Source organism: Nilaparvata lugens, chromosome 4 (genome assembly GCF_014356525.2).
Source record: "Nilaparvata lugens isolate BPH chromosome 4, ASM1435652v1, whole genome shotgun sequence".
Lineage (NCBI taxonomy): Eukaryota > Metazoa > Arthropoda > Insecta > Hemiptera > Delphacidae > Nilaparvata > Nilaparvata lugens.
Genome location: NC_052507.1, coordinates 21,556,456 through 21,580,683, shown reverse-complemented (window position 1 = coordinate 21,580,683; position 24,228 = coordinate 21,556,456). Strand labels below are relative to the sequence as shown.

At 35.6% G+C, this 24,228-nt stretch overlaps 1 protein-coding gene across 5 annotated transcripts in view; it reads right to left on the bottom strand.

Moving 5' to 3' along the window:
• The window catches only part of LOC111047365, an 85,329-nt gene that overhangs the window by 21,123 nt on the left and 39,978 nt on the right, over window positions 1-24,228 (bottom strand). For 3 of the 5 annotated variants that reach the window (XM_039426939.1, XM_039426940.1, XM_039426941.1), the window contains 5 exons: window positions 23,077-23,116; window positions 20,712-20,840; window positions 19,624-19,801; window positions 18,546-18,714; window positions 16,023-16,104 (listed from right to left, as the gene is read on the bottom strand). In XM_039426939.1, coding sequence (XP_039282873.1) covers window positions 16,023-16,104; window positions 18,546-18,714; window positions 19,624-19,801; window positions 20,712-20,840; window positions 23,077-23,116 — 598 coding nt within the window. The remainder of the gene's footprint in view (window positions 1-16,022; window positions 16,105-18,545; window positions 18,715-19,623; window positions 19,802-20,711; window positions 20,841-23,076; window positions 23,117-24,228) is intronic. The other 2 variants (XM_039426942.1, XM_039426943.1) reach the window with 2 other exon arrangements.

Genomic DNA, 24,228 nt, shown 5'->3' with positions numbered 1-24,228 from the left:
TTTGGAATGCGCTGATCAACAATAAATAATTGAATAAAACTGGTTGTGAAGCGAATTAGTTTGATTCGAAACTGGAACTGAAATCATGGCGACTTCAGCTGATGATGAAAGTGGACACTCGCCCGATCTAGCGGATGACTTATTAACTACTTCCATGAGCGGCTGGAAAGAGACAACTTTCTGGCCTAGACCAGAAAAGAAACCCTTTTCTGACGTCAGACGAGAGTCGTCTGCAAACAAGGTCTTTCAGATCTACGTAGGGACTGGAAAACATCTGCTTTCTGTGCAGTGTGGCGAAAAGTGGATTTTTCATTGCATGCATTACACAGATGTCTGACCATGTCTATTTCTATAAGGTAGGATTTCAATATTTTCTATGATGCGTGCCCATCAGGATCAATATTCTCACGTTTGAAAAACAAATTTAATAGGTGATTGAAAATAAAATAAAAAATGAACTAAATAATGCTAAAGGAATTACAATATTCTTGATTGAAAAAAAATTAATTTTAAAATAGTTGAGAAATATTTTCATCAGATGGAAAGATTATCACGGAACTGGATTATATGGGATACAAATTCAAACGTCAACTGAGTTTATTAACATAAGTGAGTTTCTGATCTTGGAGAAAACAGATTAATAACAGTTTTTAAGAGTGAATAATGATTCAACTGTGAATTGTGTGATTCAACTGAATCAATTTGAACAGGTGACATCAGATACATGTGAATGACAAAACTGCGTGAGGTTTACTGTTCACAGAACTACTAGTTATTTATATAGCTATTGATGTCCAACGGATCTCAAAAACGGCTTTAACGATTTTTACGAAATTTGGAACAGAGTAGGTTTATGATATAAAAATTCGATTGCTCTAGGTTTCATCCCTGGGAAAACTCGCTGAAGGACATAATAATAATAATAATATTATTAATCCTTGGAAAAACAGATGAAGATTTCGTCATCTGTCGATAACAGAAGATGCGAGTAATGCCTGTGTGCGAGAGAGACAAAATTATGTTCAGCTGTTGAATCAATTAGCTTATCTCACAAGAAATGTTATCTAGAAATTTTAATCGACTTGATCAAAATAATATGACTTGTTGACATGACATGGTATATCATTCTAAATTAGAGTATATCATAATATTTTCAAAGTTAATAATTATTTTACAGGTTTAAGTGATTAGTGAGTGTTATTTTGTTATTTAATTTGTTTTGTGAACAATCTAAATTAGAACTTTTCTGTTTCCAAATGTTTGGACTGAAAATTGGACCTGAATTCAAGTGTATGGAACATTACCTACTTTTTGGACTATATATATATATATTATATATATATATATATATATATATATATATTATATATATATATATATATATATATATATATATAGCACTTAACAGAAAACACTTTAAAGTTTTATAATATAAATATAGACAGGAACTGGTTGATTGACAAAGGGGGCCCAGCTCCCCGAAAATTCCCGTTTAAATGTAAGTTTTTAAGTGGTTTTAATCTATCCGTGTCGTGTGTATCCTGTCTATATTTATATTATATATATATATCTATATATATATATATATATAAATGAATGTCTGTTAGTGTGTTAGTTTGTTTGTTCCCTATAGACTCAAAAACTACTTGACAGAACGGCATGAAACTTTGGGGATATATGTTGTGTGAATATTGGGGATGATTTCTGAGCAGAAATTTCAATAGGGGGGCTAATAATTATTATTATTAATTAATCCATTTTACAGACCTATGTTTTCAAAATTTTCGGTCAAGGGGCTACCTATAATTTAACATCTAAAGTTACCAGCTGTATAATAAACACGTCACCCTGTGATAATATCGTGTATTGGTATTACAAATACAATTACAAATAAATGTTATTTCCATTAATATACAAATAAACAATCTAATCAATGAAATTTACATAATATTCAAAAATACATTATATGATAAAATTTACTACAAATATAAATTAATTGCATTTTGGAAATTAACCTATTCAACTATGGGAAACCCATGTTCTAGAGCAGGAGCAGTAGTAATACAATTAAATCTAGAGTGGGGGTGCAAATACATTGGGTAAGTGAGCTCACATATTGTTCGAGACTATGTTTACTATATTATGTCTTCCAGTTGTTGTGATCCAGTTTTTAACAGTGCATTTAAAATTTTATGAGTTTTCTATTATCTTGATGTGTACAGGAAGTAAATTGTGGAGTTTTGGTGCTAGGTGGTTGAAGTTTCATTGGTATGTTGCCTTCCTAGCCACGTTCGTGATAAGTAGGCTTCTATTTCTTGTGTTATGACAGTGTTTTCTGTTTTGAAAGCTTTCTGGGTTCTTGTGCAGTCTGCAAATAATTGTCTTCATTGTCTTCAAAATTTCTAGGGAGTAAAGTTGTATTGCGTCTATCACACCAAACTCATTGTAGAGCTGGTCAGATGGATAACGAGGTGACTTCTGCTTGATGATTTTAATTATTAGTTTTTGCACTTTTATAAGGGGTCGAGGTGAATGTAGTCTGTTCCTCCCCATCCTACAATTCCAAAGGTAAGCAAAGACTGAACTAGGGAATAGTAGACCATCTTCATGCACCTCTCGTCTATAATATTGTTCTCAGCATTTTGAACTTGAATATTATTTTTCTTAACTTCTTGCAGCTTAAAAAAGAATTCAATATAATGCCGAGGAATCTTATTGTTGGTTTTCTATGGATAGTGAATGCCGTGGTGTTGGAGAAGTTGACTGTTAGAAGGTTTTCTGTGGGCTGTCCATGTTGTGTAGCTGAGAAAGTAAGAAAGTGGGTCTTGTCATAGTTAGGAGTGAGCAGATTCTTATTTAGCCAATGTGAGATTTTCTGTAATCCAGTTTCAGCTTTACTCCATGCTATTGGGCATGTTGGTCCTGAAAACAAAAGAACATGTCATCTGCAAAGGTGGTGATATTAGTACCTTGCGGTACTCCATATTCAACTTTGAGCTTGCTGCTTCTTTGTCCATTGACTCTGACACTCTGGGTCCGGTTTTATAAGTAGCTTTTGAATAGATCTCATACCACTCTTCTGATTACATAGTTGTAGAGTCTCTCCAGCAGAATATCATGTGACACAGTATCAAATGCTTTTTTCAGGTCCAGGAAAATTGCCAGTGGTTTCTCCTCACAGTAGATTTTTTCTGTTATTTGTGAAATGACATTGTGGATTGCATCATTGGTACTACAGTTTGATTTAAAGCCATATTGATTTGATACATTTCTCAAAAATGTTTGCTAATATAGCTGATCCAGCTATAATACATTCAAAAACTTCAGCCAAGACAGGGATAAGTGATATTGGCCGGTAGTCTGCTGGATCCTCTCTGTTACCCTTCTTGAAAATTGGAAACACTCGGGCAATCTTGAGGGAATCTGGGAATCTCCTTCTCTGAAGCAGGCATTAATGCACACCGACAACGGCTTAGCAACCCACTCACCAATTTCCTTCATGAGAGATTTGGAGAAATCATAAAGGCCCCAGATCTTGATGATTTTAGATTCCTTATCACTCTACTTGCATCCTCAGGAGTGATGAGCTTCCAATTGAAGCTAGCAGTGGAGACAGGGCAACTACCCAAAAGCCCATCAAAAGAGACATCAGTCTGCCTAATCCCTCTTCTTATTTCTCCCACACAATTTGCGAAAAACTATGCAAAGGATATGCATGGATTGAAGTTATGTTCCTTTTACTTTTTCCAGGCCTCAGTTTGTTAATGATTGACCAGGCTGCTCTGCATTAATTAGATGAGTTGTCTATCACTCTGCAGTTATAATTCAGCTTTGCCATTTTAATTGCCTCTCTGTACCTCCCCCTCATGACCCTATAATCACAACCAGCCTGATGCGTACCCAAGACCTTGAAAGAATCATAGGCTGACATTAAATTAAGACGCATTGATGCAAGCTCCATAGTGAACCATGAGTTCTTACTTTTCTGTGATCTTAGAGTGTTGGGAATTCGTCTTGTACTTGTATGCCTTTTAGGACATGCAATGTCAAAATGATACATCAAAGAACTGAAAAACTTTAAAAAACCGCAGAAGATGGTAAACTATGACTGGAGCTCATATAATCCTCATCAGACAGACCCAATTCCAAATTCCAATCAATCCTGGATATACAGTTCTTGAAATGATCAACATTACCAGCCGAAATACACCTGAAAGTTTTGACTGAGGCATCCACCTTTGCACCTGGTTCTAATGTCTCCACCATGTCACGCAGTTCAAATTTGACAGCATCATGATCTGAGTAGAGGAAAGGGAGTATGTCAGATCTAACATCACCCAAACAAGCGTTGGAGAAAACATTGTCCAGGCATGCCAGGTTACGAGTGGGTTTTGAATTACAACAATAGAAATCAAACTGACAAAGCAAATTGACGAAATCCCTAGAAGTCTTTTGATTTCTCAAAATGAGCATTCAAGTCACCTCCAAGAACAATCCTGTACTTACACCACCCAGAGAGAAAAAATCGTAGTATCTCTTCCAAATTTTCCAAAAACAGGTCTGGATCACTGTCAGGAGTGCGGTACAAAGAGACCACTATCAACTTATGTGACTGAACACGCACTGCACATGCCTCTATGTGCCTTTGAACACAGAATTGAGACACCTCTATTTGTTGACAAGTTAGGTGATCAGCACAGAAGATTAGCGTACCTACCTCTGTGTGATCCTTCCTCTCTAGCATAAAAGGATGCCAACTAATAGCCGGGGATGACACACTGCTCTCTGCCAGAACTGCTAAGCCACTGCTCTGACACACAGACAAAATCAAAACCATCATGTCCTAAACAAAAATCCTCCAACAACTCAAATTTTCTGGCAATTCCCTGGATATTTCTCTGGTCAGCAGTACAAAGTACTGTTCCAGTAGAGAGGAAAGAAGATATCAAAAAATTCTAACACAAGACTTGAAACACATTAAATTTCAAAGTTAACACATTATATTCGTTTTCATCCACAGTTCTGAATGGTACTGATGCATTTAATCAATATCAGATAGAATTTGATATTTATTCAAATTTTATGACTTAAGCCATTGAGAGCATCCATATTGATGAATGATTGTTGATTTATGTCTAAAATACCAGATTCCTTGCATATAGATTAGATCAGGTAATAAATTGATCAAAATACTCTTTCAGATGAAAAATATATTTATTTGATTTGGAATATTACTTAGTTTAATGAAAAAATAAATCAATTATTATTCTCTTCATCAATATTTACATCTCGCAGGTTGAAGCATGGGAATCATGCAGGGGAATCATTCACATCACGCAGGTTGAAGCATCAGACTCCTGTAAAATTCGTGGAATAGAGGTGGAATCAGAGGCAAAAGATCATTTTTCTTCTCCAAACTAATTGGTAAAATCCCGTTGTATGATTTTTCACATGTAAATGACATAATGTTTTCCCCCTTCTCTTGAAATTTATTCTTTTGAATGGTACATTTTCCCCTAAACTCTCTTTGTAACGCACAATACCCACTTCAGACTTCACATACTGGAACCATTGTATGGTCCAGAAAAATTGTTCACATTGTTTCTTTTCTTGAGAACTAAACCCTCTTTCAACAACTGGGAAAAGCTAAAAAAATGATCCTGCTTCATTTCGTGTACCACAAATGGATTCTTCTTGCCACATGACCGTACCAACTGGTAACAGTCATGTGGGTGATAAATTGGTACCTGGGTCTTTCTCTTTCGTTTTTCAATGATTGAAAGATCAACATCACATTCCATGTGAGTATGTCCTGGAACTAGAAATTTATGGTTGATTGTATGGATGTGTGGGAAATCAGAAACAGCCTTCATAAACATGACAGATACGTGTGAGTTTTTATTTGCTGATGACTATCAAAATTGTCATTTTGTTCCATTCTATGAATACTTAGCCAGAATGCAACTCCTCAGGCATGATAATAAAAATTGAATCAAACTCAAATTTTTGATAAATCAGTCTAACCTCTCAAGAGAAATCTTCTGCTGCTTCCGTACAAACTGGAAGCATGACGAATAATTGAAAACTTGACAAACTGAAAACTGATGTAATCAAATCTTGAAGAATTTAAAATTGATCTATAACCACCCTCGGTTAAGCAAGAATCTATACACAAATTTTCAAGTTAATCAGTCCAGTAGTTCTGACGAGATAATGCGTCAAACATAATTTCCCTATACTTTACACCTGTATAGGCTACATTTATAATCCAGTTCTTTCCTTCATTATAGTATAGAGGATGATACATGGATGGATGATCATTGTTATTTTACTAAAAGATAGAATAAATGAATAGTTTACCTTTCAGAGGGAGTTTTGACAACCCACAAAACTCATTTTTCATTTGAAGATATAACGAAAAGGTGCATATGACATTTTTTTTGCTCAGCTTGCCAATATACCCCTCATTCCAATATTAAAATTTTCGACTGACTGTACAGTGAGTCAGTCAATCTATCAGGACACGAATAATTTTGAAATTTTTATTAAATAAAAATGGAAGAATATAATTTCTTTATATAAATAACAACACCTTCATTCAAATACATATTAACTGCATGCGTTTTCATATTGCCGATACAGCATTGATGAAACTGTAAACGTTTATTTAGCACTTTGTCTTAAAAATTTCTAGCTGAAAAATTAATAATCCTTGCCACGTGTAGGCCTAAACAGTGCATCAGGAAAACGTAGTTTCAAAACTATGTTTTTCAGGTAGAAAGCAATATAGAAACAGATGTTCCTTTTTTAATTTCGACCATATATGATTTGGTGATTTCTTAATGAAATCAAATGTACCATTAATGGAATTTAAACATTAATTTTGAAAAATCTAGAAGGAAAATTAAAATGTGGGCTTCCAGTTGCACGAGATTGATATTTTTAGAATCTATGTGCAAAATTTGAAGATCTAAATCATTCCCGTTTTTCCGGTATGCAATCCACAAGTTGACATGTTTTGATGCGACCAACGAACACATGCACAAACGAACAAACTCAACCCTACTCTCTCTTATCAAAAACAAATCAATTCCATACAGTCATGTTTTCCAAGTGTCCAATGTTCAATGCTCAATCTGTGTTATGCCATTGCCAGTATGATAATTCTAAAAACGTGTCAGTGGTACCAACGCCACAAGTAAGATTTAAGTACCAAAAGTTGGAACGCGAGTGGTGCGATATGAATGCCATTTGTTGACTTGAGACTTTTGTACCACAATGGGAAATTCATCACAGATGATACTAATGTTATAAGTCAACTTAAGACGTTTGTACCATTCTGTGAAATTCCTTTACATCATGATGTGAGATGTGACTAAAATACCATCATCAATAACTCAGGTAATATTCATATTAGACTTATGCCGTTTGTACCATCTGAAAGCAAATTTTTTCTACATTTTCCTATTGACATAACTCATTTTGACCAAAAATTGACTTAACACCTTTGTACTGCCGACCAGAGATTTAGGAACAATAGCCCCAACCACAACTCCCCTAAGCTTGAAACTGACCCATCCAGCAGCCCAATGTCACTCAGGTTATCACTGGGCAATGAGCACCGACTCCCAAAAAATCACCCGCATCAACATTGGAAAATCCTTCATGATTCAGCGAATTAGACAAAAGAACATGGTCCACATTACCCTGTCCGGAAGAACAGATCTGAGGCTTTGATTGTTCCATGTCAGCACTGCTGATGACTGCAAACATTTCTTCAACCAATTTCAATTCTCCCTTTTTGTTAAGATGCAGACCATATGCAGTGTGCAGAGATCTATAGTATGTCCACAAATTCAGGATGCTGTTTGAAGAGCTCTGGTCTGAAGTTATCTGGGCCTGGTGCGCTGTTTGATTTGAGACTGCTGATTTTTTTTATCATTTCTTCTTCATCTACAGGTGTAAAAAATATTATGTCTCACATACTTTAGTGTTTGTAACTGTGGGTTTGTCTGCAGGTTGTTGATTGTTTAATATATTTTGTGCCAGTTCAGATCCAATATTTTTGAAAAATCTGTTGAAAACTTTTGCAATGTCTTCATCATTCTCTCCCAGTCTCAATTCTCTTCCTTGTACATCCAGTTTTTTTATTTGTGTTCTTGGTCTCTGAACTTCAGTTATTTCACGTATCACCTGCCATGTCTGCTTTGCATCTCTTAAGTTTCCAAACATGTGGGAAAAATATTGTTTTTTGCTTCTTCCGTAAGTCTAATTAATAGGTTTCTAATTAATAGTGATGTAGTGGTCTGTTTTGAAAAATATTGGCATCAGGTCTTTTTTGAAATTTACTAAAATGTGATCCAAGCATGTAGCGGTGTTGTCGTGTACGCGAGTAGGCTGTTTAATACAGTGAGCAAAACCAAATTCACTGAGTGAGTTCTCATAATCATGCAGTTGACAATGCTAATTTGGTTCTATGGTGTTGATATTGAAGTCTCCTACAACTACATGGGAATATTGACTTGATCCCTCGACAGCTTATAGACTTCAAGGATATTGATGAGAGATTGTGCTCAATTAGGATAAGAGGTAGATTCTTCACAATCACGCTGATCTCTGCTCATGATCCAACGAAGGAAAGTGATGAGGATTCTGATGATGCTTTCTATGATAGGCTCGAGCAGCTATACCATGAGGCTCCTGCTCATGATGTGAAATTATTCTGGGTGACATGGATGCCAAGGAAGGGAGGAAAGAATGCTGTAGACCAGCAATAGGCAAGGAGAGTCTACATGAAGAGTCAAATGATAATGGTACTCGACTTATCGACTTTGCAATCAGCAACAGAAAGACTATTGTGAGCTCCTGCTTCCCCCATAAAAATATACATAAGGCAACATGGGAGTCACCTGATGAGTCATACACAGAACCAGATTGATCATGTTCTCATAGATAGACGGCATGCTTCAGATATAATGGATGTAAGAGCCTTTAGAGGGACAGTCGTGGACTCTGACCACTATCAAGTGATGGCAACATGCAAGCAGAGAATATCACGACTGCATTCAATAAGAAACCCAAGAGTGACAAAATTTGACACAGATAAATTAAAGACAAGGGAAATTTCTGTGCAGGATGAAGAGAAAGTAAAGCATCTATTAGCACCTGGAGAGATGGAGGGAGTCAATGATATGGAGCGTGATTGGGAAATATTGAAAGGTGCTTTGACAAAAGCAGCAGAGGGAACATTAGGCAACATGCGACCTGTTCGGAGGGAAGAATGGTTTGACCAAGAATGCAGAGAAGCAATAAGCATGAGAAATGAAGCAAGGCAGAGAGCACTGCAAAGAGTGGTTAGGAATACCAGAGAGGCGTTTGTAAGAGTCAGGACTCTGGCAGCAAACATATGTAGAGAGAAGAAACGAGCTTGGGAGAGGAGGAAGATTGAAAAGATACAGGAACAAGCCACAAACAGAAGAATAAGGGAGATGTACAGCTTGGTAAGAGAAGAGAAGAAGGGTTTCCAAGCTAGAGCAGAACTGATAAGAGACAAACATGGAAATCTGGCTGGGGACCCAGCTGCAGTTCTGGATCGATGGGCAGAGTATTTTGAGAATTTGTTGAATCCCATCGGTGAGAGAGGTGGGTCCAGATTTTTGGAAAACCAACATACAATTGCAGAACGGGACCCGGGTTTAAAGAAGTCAGTGAAGCCAGGCAGGAGCTAAAGAACCAAAATCGAAGTTAGAATCGCTGGTCAAAGTTCTCGAGAGTTCGACATTGAGAGGGGTATGAGCACTCTGTTCAACCTTGTCTTGGAAAGAGCAGTCAGAAATATGGGTTTTAATGCTGGAGGTACACTGCTTACTAGAATGGCACAGTGCCTAGCATATGCAGATGATGTAGACATCTTAGCCCGAAGGGAGGAGGATCTGATTGAAAGTTTCAGAAAATTGGAGGAAGAGTAAAAAAAAGCAGGTTTGGCAGTCAATGAAAGTAAGACTGTTTACATGAGGATGAATAGAGAATGAACCAGAGAAGGACACCTGGAGAGCTTGCACTGGAAGGACATCGTTTTAAAACACCAGAATGTTTTAAATATCTTGGATCCCTGATCACTAAAAAATGAAAATCAAAGAGAGATTAAGAGCTGGAAATAGGGCATACTTCAGCCTACAGAAAATCCTTAGATCAAGGCTGAAGCTGGAGCAGTACAATTGAAATTTATAAGACAGTTCTGCGACCAGTATGCTTGTGAAACATGGGTGTTGACAAGTTGTAATAAGATGCTGTCGAATCGATGGGGGAGAAAAATCCTAAGAAGAATTCATGGGCCAGTGTTAGAGGCTGATAGGTGGCGACTCAGAAAAAATGATGAGCTCTATAATCTGTATGGGCAACCGAGCATTGTTACTGAAATTATAAGAGCACGAATTCGTTGGTTGGGCCATGTGGAATGTATGACGGAAACCCGTACAGCACGTATATCTCTGTATCAGCAACCAGGAGGACAAAGAAAACGAGGCCGACCACGCAAGAGATGGTTGGACGATGTGGAGGCAGACCTTCAATCCTTGGGCGTGAGAAGGTGGAGACAGCGAGCACAAGACAGAGATGCATGGAAAAGGCTTGTGGAGGAGGCCAAGGCTCTTCAAGGGCCGTAGAGTCAATGAATAGTAGTAGTAGTAATGACAAATATACTTCCTTGAGTTTCGAGGCAGAGATTCAAACAGTTGGCGTGTCGAATTTCTGGCTCCTCAACTTCAACGTTAATATCAGTTCTAACATATACAATTACTCCATCATTCTGTGGATGATTCTTCTCTGTTGCATATAGATTGTAGTTACTTATTATGCGTGGAGTTGTATTGCAAGAAATCCAGCATTCTGTTAATACAATTACATCAAAGTCACACTGTAAGTCCTCTAATTGGATCAGGAACTTGTCAACATTCTTGCTGTAGCTTCTGATATTGAAACTAATTATTCTCAGGTTGAACTGTTCCAAGCAATCAAACACATATTTAGGATCCAGAGTTGCAGTATAATTTATATCTTCTGAGTCAAGCTCTTCTACCAGATTATTCATCAATTTTTACAATGTTTAGTATTGGCTTCTCCTTCCAAGTTTTTTCTGGTCCATACCAAAAGCTCTTTTTCTGTCCTGTCCTTCATCTATCAATAATATCCTGTACTGTATCATTGTAGCCTGTTGTGAGATATCTGAAGCTTTCTGTATGCCTGGATATTGCGACAATAGCATGTGATACACTGTTATAAATTGAATTGTCTCTTGTGTCAATCTTCACTAACATTACATCCTTTGATGTGAGCCCCTGCGCTTCGTGAATTGTGTTGATTCTTTGGGACTTCATGCGATCAGTGAGAATTTTCTTCTCCTTTTGTGTAAATGTGAGGATTAGAGTATCTTCCTCAAGCTGATGAGTTTCGCCGTTTTTAAAAGTTGGAAGTATTGATCCCACTTGGGCATTCTTTGTGCTGATTCCTGGGTAGAATGATTGAAGTGCAAAACAGACATCCACTGGACACCGCTTAGTTACTGTTATACATTCTTCCGGCTCACAGAAATCTGAAATTTTGTTCCACTTGGTAACTACTTGTGATCTATCTATGATTGTATGGAATCTGGTTAGAGTCATCCACAACTATTATTTCCACTGCTCCACTTAATTCTGCAATAAAGCCAATGTAACCTGCATGCATCATTGGCCCCTCATCAATGTATACTTTTTCATATTTCTTGTATGTATTATTAATAATATAATTATGATGCCACTGTCCTGTAGTCTGTTCTAAGCTGGATAGGTGTGTTATGACTGGTGTATTGTGCTGAGACTGAATATCTTATATCCTTCATGCTTGCTCTAGTTTGAGTTAAAACTAAATCTTTCCCTGGAGAGTGCTTTCGTATTATATATGTAGATTTTCCACAGCCAGGTACTCCTTCTATCCAACTGATTAGTGGGAATTTGGGCTTGTTGATGTGAATTTCATTAATTCTACTTATTAGCTCGCCATCTAGCATAAGCTCTGTATCTCTAATGACTAATATGTATTTTTCAGTTGTTTTGAACTCATTCTCCTCTTCTAAGAATTCAACATATTTGCCTCCTTCTTCTAGACTGTATCCCATTCGGTATAGAGTGTTTGTTTTTAATAGAAATTTTTCCATTTCATTATTAAATATGTTCATATCTTTTCTTTTTACTCCATCAAATGCTCTACTTTATTGCTCTACTACTTGTCACGTCATGACATATACCATTGAGAATCTGCTTGCAGATTTTGGCATTTTCAGCATCAGCCTTTTCAAGGAGATTACGAAGGTCTATCATTGTATTAACATATCTTTGGTACTTTGACACACCCTCGAAAAATCCAGCAGGATACTCTGTAGCATTAGCATTATATTGACTTGGTATCTCTAAGTAATTTATATTTCTAATTCCTTGATTGTAAAATACAAAACGTAGGGCTTCATTCTCCAATACAGAACTCAACATACCTATTGCCGGTATATCTTGGATTGCATTGTTTTGAAAATATCAATTCCTACTATAAAGGGGTAATTAACTAAACTCCAACTGTACAGAAGAGCAAGTGTATTTATGAATCTCTGATGAGCTTGCTAGCTTGTTTCTATAATGAATACTTGACAATTAGATTATCCAGAGAAAACTTTTATATACTCTGCTTCAGTGTTAGTAAGTTGTAGCCATTCATTGAAATCAATTTTCGAGCATTTTGGAAATTTTGAGAGCCCCTTAGGAAACAGCATGCTGTTGCCTTCCTTGCATGCAAAAGAAATAGCTAAATCTACATATTCTCCATAATTATAAACAAGATTAGTTCTACTTTTTGGGGTTTTTACAGTCATGTTGAAATTTTTCAATTTGTTAAGCATCTCACATATATTTCTACTAGAGGTATTATTTCGTGCTACAATAGAAACTTTTTGTTTACTGAAAACTTTTTGTTTACATGGTATTATGAAAAAAGTTTTTAATACCCATAGTCAATGCTTTTTCATATTCTGGACAGCTTTTGTCACTAACTTTGTGGTTTGCTGAATTTTGTTGGTTTTTTGCAATTAGCACATACTTCTTTTTTGTTTTAATTTTGACATTGATTTGACGTTGATTTGATGACCAGTTTGGGCACAGTGGCTGCATGTGTGGCTGCATTGGTGATTACAGTGACGGCCAATATGATTTAATGGTTGACAGCGGAAGGATAGGCTACTAACAGACACGTAGTCCTTAACTACGCTCCAACACCAATCTATATATACATACTTTCCTCATATTTTTGAGTCTGCTCCTTGAATCTGCTGCACATTCCACTACCCAATTAACCTGATTTTTGTCTTTTGGACCAATTTTGAGAATTGGCGTGAATTAATTTTTGAATTGCTCGATCTGCATTGAATATTGCAGATTCATATTATAAACTTCGCTGACTAATATTCTCCCTTACTCAGCTCGGCAGGGACATTATAAATTACTAATTTAGGTCATATTTGATGTGGCTCACTCACCTCAAATTCAGCATTTCTTAGTGTAGACTCACCAGAAATTTTATTTATGTCCACACTGGAGTCCATCACTAGAAGCACTCCCCCAACCCGCACATTGATCGCTTTTTTATTTTCAATAAGTTCTCATTGGAAACAGTTTTTTTCACAATTTTTTCAGGTTATCACTTATTTTTGTCTCTGTGCCCTGGATGTCCTTCTATTTAATCAAAACAGATTTTTCCTTAGGTCTGTTCACTGCTCCTCTGTTCACTCATCTTCTCGGCAGTTACTCCTGGCTTCCTTTCTTCCATCTTCTTGAGTAGTTGAACCGTTTCGTCGTAGGTTGGCTTATTCTGGATTGGTCTTAGAATTATTGAGAAGTTTGAAGTATTAAAACGGTAGTTTAGAGTTGAAGTTGATTAGTACCAGCTGTAGATAATCGTTCATTAGAAGACCCATGCAAATAATAATATTATTATCACTCCCTATCATTGAGAAACTGGAAAATGTTGAAAAAAAAATATTCATCTCATGAAAGAAAGTTCATATTGAATACATCAATTGCTGAAGGACTAAATTAAATTTTATTTTGAATTCAGCTTAGCTTAGCTTAAAATGGAAGATGGAATTCTGTGCAATTCATTGTACATCGCATAGGCCTATTTCCTGGACTATCTATTGACAATCAACAACTATGAAAACATTAAATTCATCCTTGAAACACTGATTTTACGAATCTATTTTTTAATTCAACAATTACTGATAGATAGCACTACCAATTGATTGAGAAGAATATGTTTTCGGAATAATAAATGTTGCAAGACTAAGCACATAGGAAGTCCGTATTGAGGTTGTGAATGAAAATATTGATTGTCAAATAAATTTCATGATTCACCAAATGAAGTCAAGTGTAACATGAGATACATTGACTTTTTGGCGGTACGAAGTTCGCCGGGCAAGCTAGTAGTGTATAAATCAAAATTCGGGGAAGAAACCGTTTCAGGCTGTGCCTGTTAGTCCTACCCCAATCATTTCAAAGAATGATTGTGCTCTGTTTATTAATGAATAAATAATGAGCGAAGCTCGGTGCCCCGATATTGGTATTATCATATTATATCACAAGCCGTCAGGCTCGCTTCGCTCGCCATGTCCGTCTAGCCAGGGGGCTCCGCCCCCTGGACCCCCGACTGGATCATTCAGAAATGAGATCAACGGGCTCGCTTCGCCCGCCTGCATTTTTCATTTGAGCACGCTTCATTTCATCAGAAAGTCAAAGTACTGAGAAAACGCAGAAAAGCTGAGAAAAACTCTGATTTTGGTCGTATCTTTGACGTTATTGCAAATTCCTTTTAACACAACATTATTACACCCTAGCTCCCTAGCTAAGCTTCTGTACTAAATTTGAACATTTCCTGTTCATTTGTTCTCGATAAAGCTGAGAAAAAGCAAAAAAAAAACGCTGGAAAAACGCTAATTTTGGGCGTATCTTTGACGTTATTGCAAATTCCTTCTAACACAACATTATTACACCCTAGCTCAGCTTCTGTACTAAATTTGAACATTTTCTGTTCATTTGTTCTCGATAAAGCTGAGAAAGCGCAAAAAACGCTGGAAAAATGCAGATTTTGGACGTATATTTGGAAATTTTTCCAAATCCGTTCTTAGTGCGCCTCTAAAGGGCCAACTGAACATACCTACCAAATTTGAACGTTTTCGGTCCGGTAGATTTTTAGTTCTGCGAGTGAGTCAGTGAGTCAGTCAGTCAGTCAGTCAGTCAGTGAGTCAGTGAGTGCCATTTCGCTTTTATATATATACATTATTATTTATATTCATTTATTTATATCTATATGGTTATATATTTATGTCCAATGGATCTCGAAAACGCGGCTCTAACGATTTTGATGAAATTTGCAATATAGGAGATTCTTGATATAAAAATTCGATTGCACAATCATGGTCTCATTTCTGGGAAAATTCGCTGAAGGACATGATAAGGATAATAATTATTATTATCCATTATTTTTCCATATATATTAACAAATATTGTAGCAAACTTGATATATCATTCTAAATTGAAGTACGATATATCAGAATTTTCAAAGTTAATCATTATTTTACAGTTTTAAGTGATTAGAGAGTGTTATTTCGATATTCAATTTGGAATGTAAACAATCGAAGTTAAAACTTTTATGTTTTCAAATGTTTGGACTGATAATTTGAGCTGAATGCAGTATTTATAGTGTATAAATTAATAAATGAATATACACTGTATGATTTTATGCTTCTATGCTTTTGTACTCCGGAACGAAGCTTGGTGTCCCGATAATAGTATTATTATAGTCTCTATATTCTCCAGCCAACTTTTGATCCCCTATCGATAATCCAGCCATTGTATGCATCCAGGGAAGAATAACGTATGAGTTCGTGAACTGAAGAGAAATTATGAGGAAAGAATAAATATAAATATAGTAGATATTTTTCATACCGCGTTTCTACATCATTGTGGAAAGATCCAAGGAATTCCTCAGCGCCTACCACAGTCTTCCTCACTAGCCTCAATTTTCCAACTGGGGGAAAAAATAAATAGATTAACAAGGATCACTTACTTATGTAGTGTAATCTGTAGGTTGCTCTATCACAAAATCACTTATAAACATGTAACGTAACTTATTATTGATTTGTGAACTTTATTGAGTTACTAATGATTGTTCAATTATTTGATATAGGTTGCTTTGAATAACTGGAGATATATAATATCTGTGATGTTATTATGATGAATTCTAGTGATTGTAATATAATTATTAGATAGCTGATATATTATTATTATGTATTGCCGGCAAGGATAATCCATACGACTTAGGCGTTTCACCCTTTAATCTACTAGCGCTACCTGGTCATGGCCTCGAATCACGCCGGTAAGCATGGACGTTTGATAATCTCACCAAATCACCTTTTCACTTTTCATTATAGTCCAGTCAAAGAAAGGTTATAGAGGGAAAACTTGGGAGGACAATTTTATTTTTGACCCCACAGTTCTGTTGAGGGTAGTAAGGAAGTAGACATATCAGAAGTATCCACCCCTACCCACTGTGCTAAAGGGGTGGGGGTGGTTTAAAGATACCATTTTTTGATTTCTCGCATAAAACTCGAAAACTGTGTATCTTGAGGACTTCACTGTCATATAACAAATTAAAGCTTGAATGATTTCCCACAATATTAAAATTAATGTTTTGCTCTTCCAGAGCTTATAACTCTCCAACAATGCATCATGAAAACTGATGCTCATCGTAGGTTTGTAGAGCATTGAATTCTCTTTGAAATGATGTATTATTTCACAATTCTAAGTTCACCTTTCATCTTTATAGCAGCTTCATTGTAGGGGGTGAAATTTTCATTGCTTCAACAAGTGTTAACTCAGCGGTAACACACCTTCAACATAGGGGATAAAGATGCGCTCTTTTGATATGTTCACCTACTAACTAGTCCAAATCAATCTGCAAATCGTTTGACAATGACATTTGAAGGGGATGACTGTGACACAATTTTTGACTTTTCAGCTTGGTTTGGACTAGTTAGTAGGTGAACATATCAAAGGAGCGTATCTTTATCCCATATGTTGAAGGTGTGTAACCGCTGAGTTGACACTTGTTGAAGCAATTAGAATTTTACCCCCTACATTGAAGCTGCTAAAACAATGAAAGGTAAACTTGGAATAGTGAAATAATACATTATTTCAAAGAGAATTCAATCCTCTACAATCCTACGATAAGCATAAGTTTTTATGATGCATTGTTGGAGAGTTAAAAGCTCTGGATGAGCTTGGATAAAAACCTGTTATTTTAACATTTATACACCTTCAAGAGCGAATATCTCGGGAACTGTTGGGAATATCACAAAATTCCACTAAACAAAAAGTGTAGAGAATTTATCAAGCTTCATTTTTCAATAGTTAGTTATGTCGGTTGAATGCATTGTTCTCAAGAAATGAGCGTGGATGCAAAACGCTGAAAAATTCAACTTTTAAACCACCCTCATCCCCTTAGCACATTAGTCAGGAATGGGGACTTTTGAAATGTTCTCCTCTCAAATAGTCTAAACAAAGCTGCAACGTGAAGAATTTTGTTTAAAAAATTCCCTCCAAATTCCTTTCTCAATTATTGGTCTATTGTTGCAAAAATGAAAATTCCACACTAAACACTAAAACTGATGCGGAGGGTGTAGGAAAATTCGTAAAAGCGTGAAATTATACATCGAATTTGAGAGAATTTAATGCTTCATAAGCTCATATTCAGCATGGATTTTTCCCGTCGATTTTTTAAAAGTTATAAGAGCAAAAATATAAAAAAATTGGTGGCAAACGTGTTTTTTTTTTTCAAAAAATCACACTTTCAAGAACGGATATCTCGAAAACTAGAGGAGATAAAAAATATTTGTGGGATGAATATTGTAGGGAATCATTTAAGCTTTAATTTGTTATATGACAGTCAAGTCCTTAAGATACACAGTTTTCGATTTTTATGCGAGAAACCAAAAAATGGTACCTTTAAACTACCCCCACCCCCTTAGCACAGGGGGTTGGGGTGGGGACTTTTGATATGTTTACCTCCTTACTACCCTGTGGGGTCAGAACTGTGGGGTCAAAAATTGTCTTCCAAACATTTCCCTCTATACCCTTTTTTGAGCATTCATTGCCTGGACTATTGGCTGGACCCACGCACAATCAGAGTGCATGAGAGCATCATTCGCGAAAAAAAATATTAGAAGTACAGAAGTAGGCTACAAGCTTGTAATATCAGTATTGTCGAATAGCCTAGCATATTATAAATATTTCTTAGAGCTGACAGACGTATTCTGTGAGCTTGACTATCGAATTTTGAATAGATATTATTCTATCATAAATAGTATATTTATCAATTAAATGATCCATTTGTGCAAGTGCTTCTACTGTGATCCTTTTGACTGGATTGGACTGGACTGGAAGGGATTGATTGACAATACTCCTACTCACTGTACTTGATTGGTTGAAGTTCTTTGAAGAATTTTACTTGTGCTATTTGAAGAGCTTTTCTATTGTTGTAGATGCTCAATACTCCAACCTTCACTCCAGCTGGGTAATAAACCCGAATGTCGTCCCTCGTTGTAATCAGCTTATTCACTACTCTAGAAAACTCATAATCCTGCAAACATTGAATCCAAGAAAAATATTTTTATTCGAGCATGAATAACATTATATAACATTATTGAGAACTGGTGACTGAAAAACTTGATACCAGACTTTTTATTACCATTTTAAGTTTTCAGATCCTAGAATCCAAAATTATTTCACATGTCAGAGCTCAGAGGAAGCAGACATGTTTTAGAAAAATAAGAATGTGAATTGAAGAGCTATTGCAAATAGGAAAATAATATAGAGTTCTCTATCTAAGACCACAATAGCTAATATTAGACCTCAATAATTTCCCATTGAATGTAATCATATGATAATTATTATTTGAGATAATATTGTAGAATTGTTGTATTTATTTTGAGCTGGTGTAACCTGCATCCCACAAGAGTCTATGAAAAAACAAGTAGATTGAAAGTTTTATATTGCATTGCTGGAAATTGAATGTATTGCCCTATTAAATTATCAATTGGAAATATGAAAAATAGGTTAATTCTCTATTATTTTGTCAAAATTTCATCAATAATTAATTTTCATTGAAGTTTAAAATCGTAGGAGAAGATTTGCCGCTTTGAGCGGCTTTGAACAGGGCTCCTTGGCATCCAGAATCAAACACCAGCGGTATCAAGATTTTAGCAGCCATGGGCTTCGTAATTCAAAGCAACCGGTGAGTCTGAAAGCTTCTTTTGACTTATTGACGGAAAGAAGCAAGCTAGACGAATAAGGCCAGCAAAGAACCTAAAGGGCAGAAGAACCTACCCATACCTAACCAGAGACGTATTACCGTATGCATGGCATTTGATATGGTTGATGATATCTTTTCTCTATCACCTAGCTTTGCCGAGAAACTCTTTCAGAGTTGATTCTTAATGACAAATATTAATATAAATTTATCCGATTGCAATGTTAGTTCTTAACCAACCTTGTTTTTGCAACTCCACTCCTCATATATTTTAGTTTCAAAGAAGGTTTTCAACGTTGAGTCCATCACTTTCCATGTATGCGTTGGGTTTTCAGTATCACTGTTATCATTGACTAAAATCTCCGTCTCCTTGTGAGTAGCAGGCCTAACAGGACTGTCCTTATGCATCTCACATGTTCTGCAATTCAACCATAATAATTTTTGAATAAAAAACAAAGTAATCGAATTTTAAACAAATATGAGTAGCTTGGAAGGAAGTCTTTACGACTAGGTAATTACAATTGTGCTTCCAATCTTTCTCAAATTTTAAGCATTCAACCCAAGATATTTTTATTTGGAATACACTTTATCCTTTGTATCATATTCTACAATATAATCTATCTACCTCTATTCAACCTCTAATCACTCTAATAGATGATTTTGTGTAGCCTCATATTATAGAGATAACTATATACTTTTATTATAGAGTGCTTGGTGCAGTAGGAAATCCAAAAGGGTACTTAATCTTATTGTGAATTATATATATCTTGAAATTGATAAAATCAATATAAAAAATTGTAGTAAGCTTATTAATGGAAACTTAAAAATATTTCAACGACTAGTTTCGATCCTAAAATGACTTAAGCTATGGTCGAAACTAGTCGTTGAAATATTTTAAACTTTTTAATAATAAAGGGTACTACAAGTTTTTATATTGTTTTTATCTATCTTGAATTATTTCAAACTCCAAACTACTAGAATAATCTAAAGTTTTATCCACGATGATGGTGATTTATTAGTAAACAATGATGAAGAAATAGTCATTGACCTTTAGGGTCAAGACACAGTGAAGCGGTGAAGGTAGAGTGTGTAATGTGTAGGATCTCAAAAATCTCATGCTGAAAGGTTACAAAAGTGATACAACTACAATACACTAGAATTTTACATTTTTACGGAAATAAAATCCAATTTTTTTCTTAGTTCACAGAATACTGTGATGATATTTGAGTTACTCTCTGAGGAGACAGGCTATATGCACAACTAAAATTCGAACACTGGATATTTTAAGAACACCAATTACTGTAACTGTCTTGTACTATCTTGCTTACACAATTTCCCCATCAATATTTTCAATCTCTTGATTCCACTGAGATGTGACTTCAATAGTAATTCCTTGTGTTGCATTGAAAGCTTCAAACTGAAGAATTGGTTGATCGAGATGGTATTTGAAAGTGACCCTGCAAAAAAGAAGGACATTATTCGTGGTTTGAATCCATACATTTTAGCAAAGGGTTTCCATGGAACAAGTTGTAGACTCACATGATTATAAAGAGTCTTCTAAATCAACCCTTCTCCTTTGTGAATTTTTATAGATATTCAGATCCTAATTCTGGGATTATTTTTAGACAGCAATCTAAAATGTGAAATGTGATATATCGTCCATTAGATTTTACACTATTATATTCTTTTCAAAATTCTATAAAAAAACTGATCGATAGTCAATAATTTATTATTCACTAGTCACAAACAGTTGAGTTTAAGCAAAAGTTAATGTTCGAGTTAAAAATGTATTTCTATTTCGAAAAATATTGTTGATTGGTCATCAACAACATTCAAAATACATCATAATGAGAGCTGGTGCCTACTATTGTGGCTCTATGACAAAAGTGACTCACTTCTAAGGGTTTGATTGCTACAGGGGTATTGGAAAGGTTATTGGATTCCACCTGGAACCGTTTTCATCTGAACCGATCCGATTCAAAGCAAACTAGACCCAGCGATCCCTAGAAAAATATCAATACCTAGGCTAATTGATGCATGGGCGTGTCTAGTAGAACAGAACTGTTCGGAAATGAACGGCCTTATGTTCGATGGATTTCTAGATCCGAAAGAAATAAGAATTTTTGGGTGAGTTCTTCAAGTTCGGACGAAAACACCCCATTGGAAGAGATTCTGTCGTCATTGATGAGAAAGTTTCAATGAAAACTGACACATTGGACGGAATTTCAGTGAAATTCGTTTCGTGGACGGTTATCAACAACGAATATCTTTGGCTAATGGAAGCCGCTCTTGGCGCTGTGCCTAGTTTAATTGAACAACAATCTCATGACTACTACGGGTTTTGTCAACATATTGATGAAAAATCAATACAAGTTTATGTAGCCTTCAAGTTTTTCTTAGCCTTCAAATGGATGTTGATAAACTAAGTGTATGGTGTATGAATAATGATAAACTAAGTGTATGGTGTATGAATAATGGCCTTAGAATAAATATAGCTAAATGCAAAACTTTATCATTTTCCCGGCAGGTAGCTCCACATAGATGCATCTATAGTATTGATGGTATACCGTTGGAGGAGGTAGAATCTTTTAAGAATCTGGGTGTGATTTACAGCTCTGATTTAACATTCAATATTAGCATATAGACCTCTTGTGTAGTAGAGCCAATCAGCAGATAGGGTTTATCCAGAGAAAATGTTCACCTTTCAATGATGTCACCCATAATATTCCTGTATTAATCTCTTGTCTGAAGTATTCTTGAGTATGCTTCTGAAATTTGGAACCCTTATTGTAATGATCAAGTACTACTTTTGGAGCATTTACAAAATAAATTTTTAAGGTGTATGTACTTCAGGAAATTCAATTTAAATTTTTCCGTTTGACTTTCCCTCTGACACTCTGAGAAATATGTTCCAAATGGAATAATTGAGATGTTAAGTCTTTGATTTTCCTTCATAGCTTAATTAATAATAAGACAGATTCCCCATATTTGCTTTCAAATGTCAATATTTATAATATAATATCTACCATATCACGTCGCTCCACTTTCTCTTTTTTTGTGCCCGTTTCAGAACTGTGAGTCACTTTAATTCTCTGGTCAATAGAATTCAAAGACTTTTCAACTGTTTCTCTGGACAACTGGACATTTTCTGGCTCTCTTGTGGAAAATTTTATAGAATATTAAACAGTCTATTGTGAGATATCCTTGCTCAGTCGTGTAATCGATTATTTTTGCTGTATATAGGTGTGTATCTATTGCACTGTGTACTCGTACTTCTTACTCATTTTGTTGCTTCATTGGCAGGTATCAGTCCTCTGACATTCATTTGTTAGTTTTTTCCATTCTTTGTAACATTTTTATTTTAATTCTAGAATATTTTCATGTCTATATTCTGTTTTATGATAATTTTTTGTATATATCAATTTTTTGTAAATATCTACTTTTTCCTTCTCTTGTATTTCTATATATTTTTTTAACAATATTGCAATTGTAAGTTACATTTCTCATTGTATAGTAATCTTGTATTGTTGTATTTGTGAAGGAGACACATTGGGGGTAACCTGTTGTCTCCATGAATAAATAAATAAAGTAGCCCCCAGTGAAATTAAAGACTGGATGTAGGCTAACCAAAAATTCCATGTCCAAAAACTATCATTAACATTACATTTATGAAATATTTAGTGTTGATCTCACCTGTCAGTCATTTCATCTCTGGGAAGAATAACTAGACCCTCTGGAACATATATATAAACATACAGTGTAGGCTTACTCATGTCTGAAAGTCATCAATCGAAGCTAATATCAAGCACTTTTTAGTTATTGTCCCCAGTTATTGAAACAGTTCTTAGCAGATGTGCCTGTTATGTTTCAGATCAGCTTGATTTTATTTTTCAATAATGATAATGTTTATAGACACAATGCATAATGTTGTGAATGACGAAATAGACTTATAAATGTGGATTGACTAATTCCATGAATTGAGCGAGTGAGTAACTTTTTGTTTGAAGAAACTAAAACAATACCTTGGAGAAATAATAGCCTATGCTATTTTTCTCTATGACAATACTCATCTATCTCATGAGAAACGAGACTGGGTCTGTCTGGGAATTAGGTAGCTAGGTGGCAATAAACACAGTCACAGCCAACCGGGCATTGTTGTAATGTTATAGTAATAGCACAAAATATAAATACAATGCTGTATTTGTATTATGTGGTAATAGGGTATAGTCAGTGGAGAAACTTTTTTCAGTAGTTGAGGAAGTAGCGAGTGGAACTAGACTCCCATCTGCCTGAAATGCACTGTTGTGCCATTATCCGTTATCCCATTATCCCGTCAGAGCATCAGCTGTGTATACTTGTTATCGCCCACTATGAAGTTAAATTAGCGGATTCATTAAAAATATACATGCTACTGCAACAATATCACAGAATTCCTCATGAATAAATAAATATTGAAAAACAATAACTTTCTAACTTATCTGTATTAATATACAAGAAATTAGTATTTTTAGTACATTAGGGCCAAAGTCTGTTTATTGTCTGTAACGTTATTTTTTCTATAACGTGTGCCCTGCTTGGCCGCAGTCGGTAGAGCAAAGATTTTTGAATATATATATTTTTCGTGACTCCTGAAAGAACAATAGTACCAGTTTCTAACCAGCTCTTCTAGGAGCTCAAACAATTCTCTGCTTTCGCTGGCTGCAAACGTCGGCCGCTTTAATAGTTCACAGTTTTTGTGACTGACTTGGTGGACTCCATAGATATAGATGCAGTAGAGGTAGACAGATATAAGGGCTCTGATTATCGTATTAGACAATGCGGTATCGCCCCCAATGCCACTCGCCA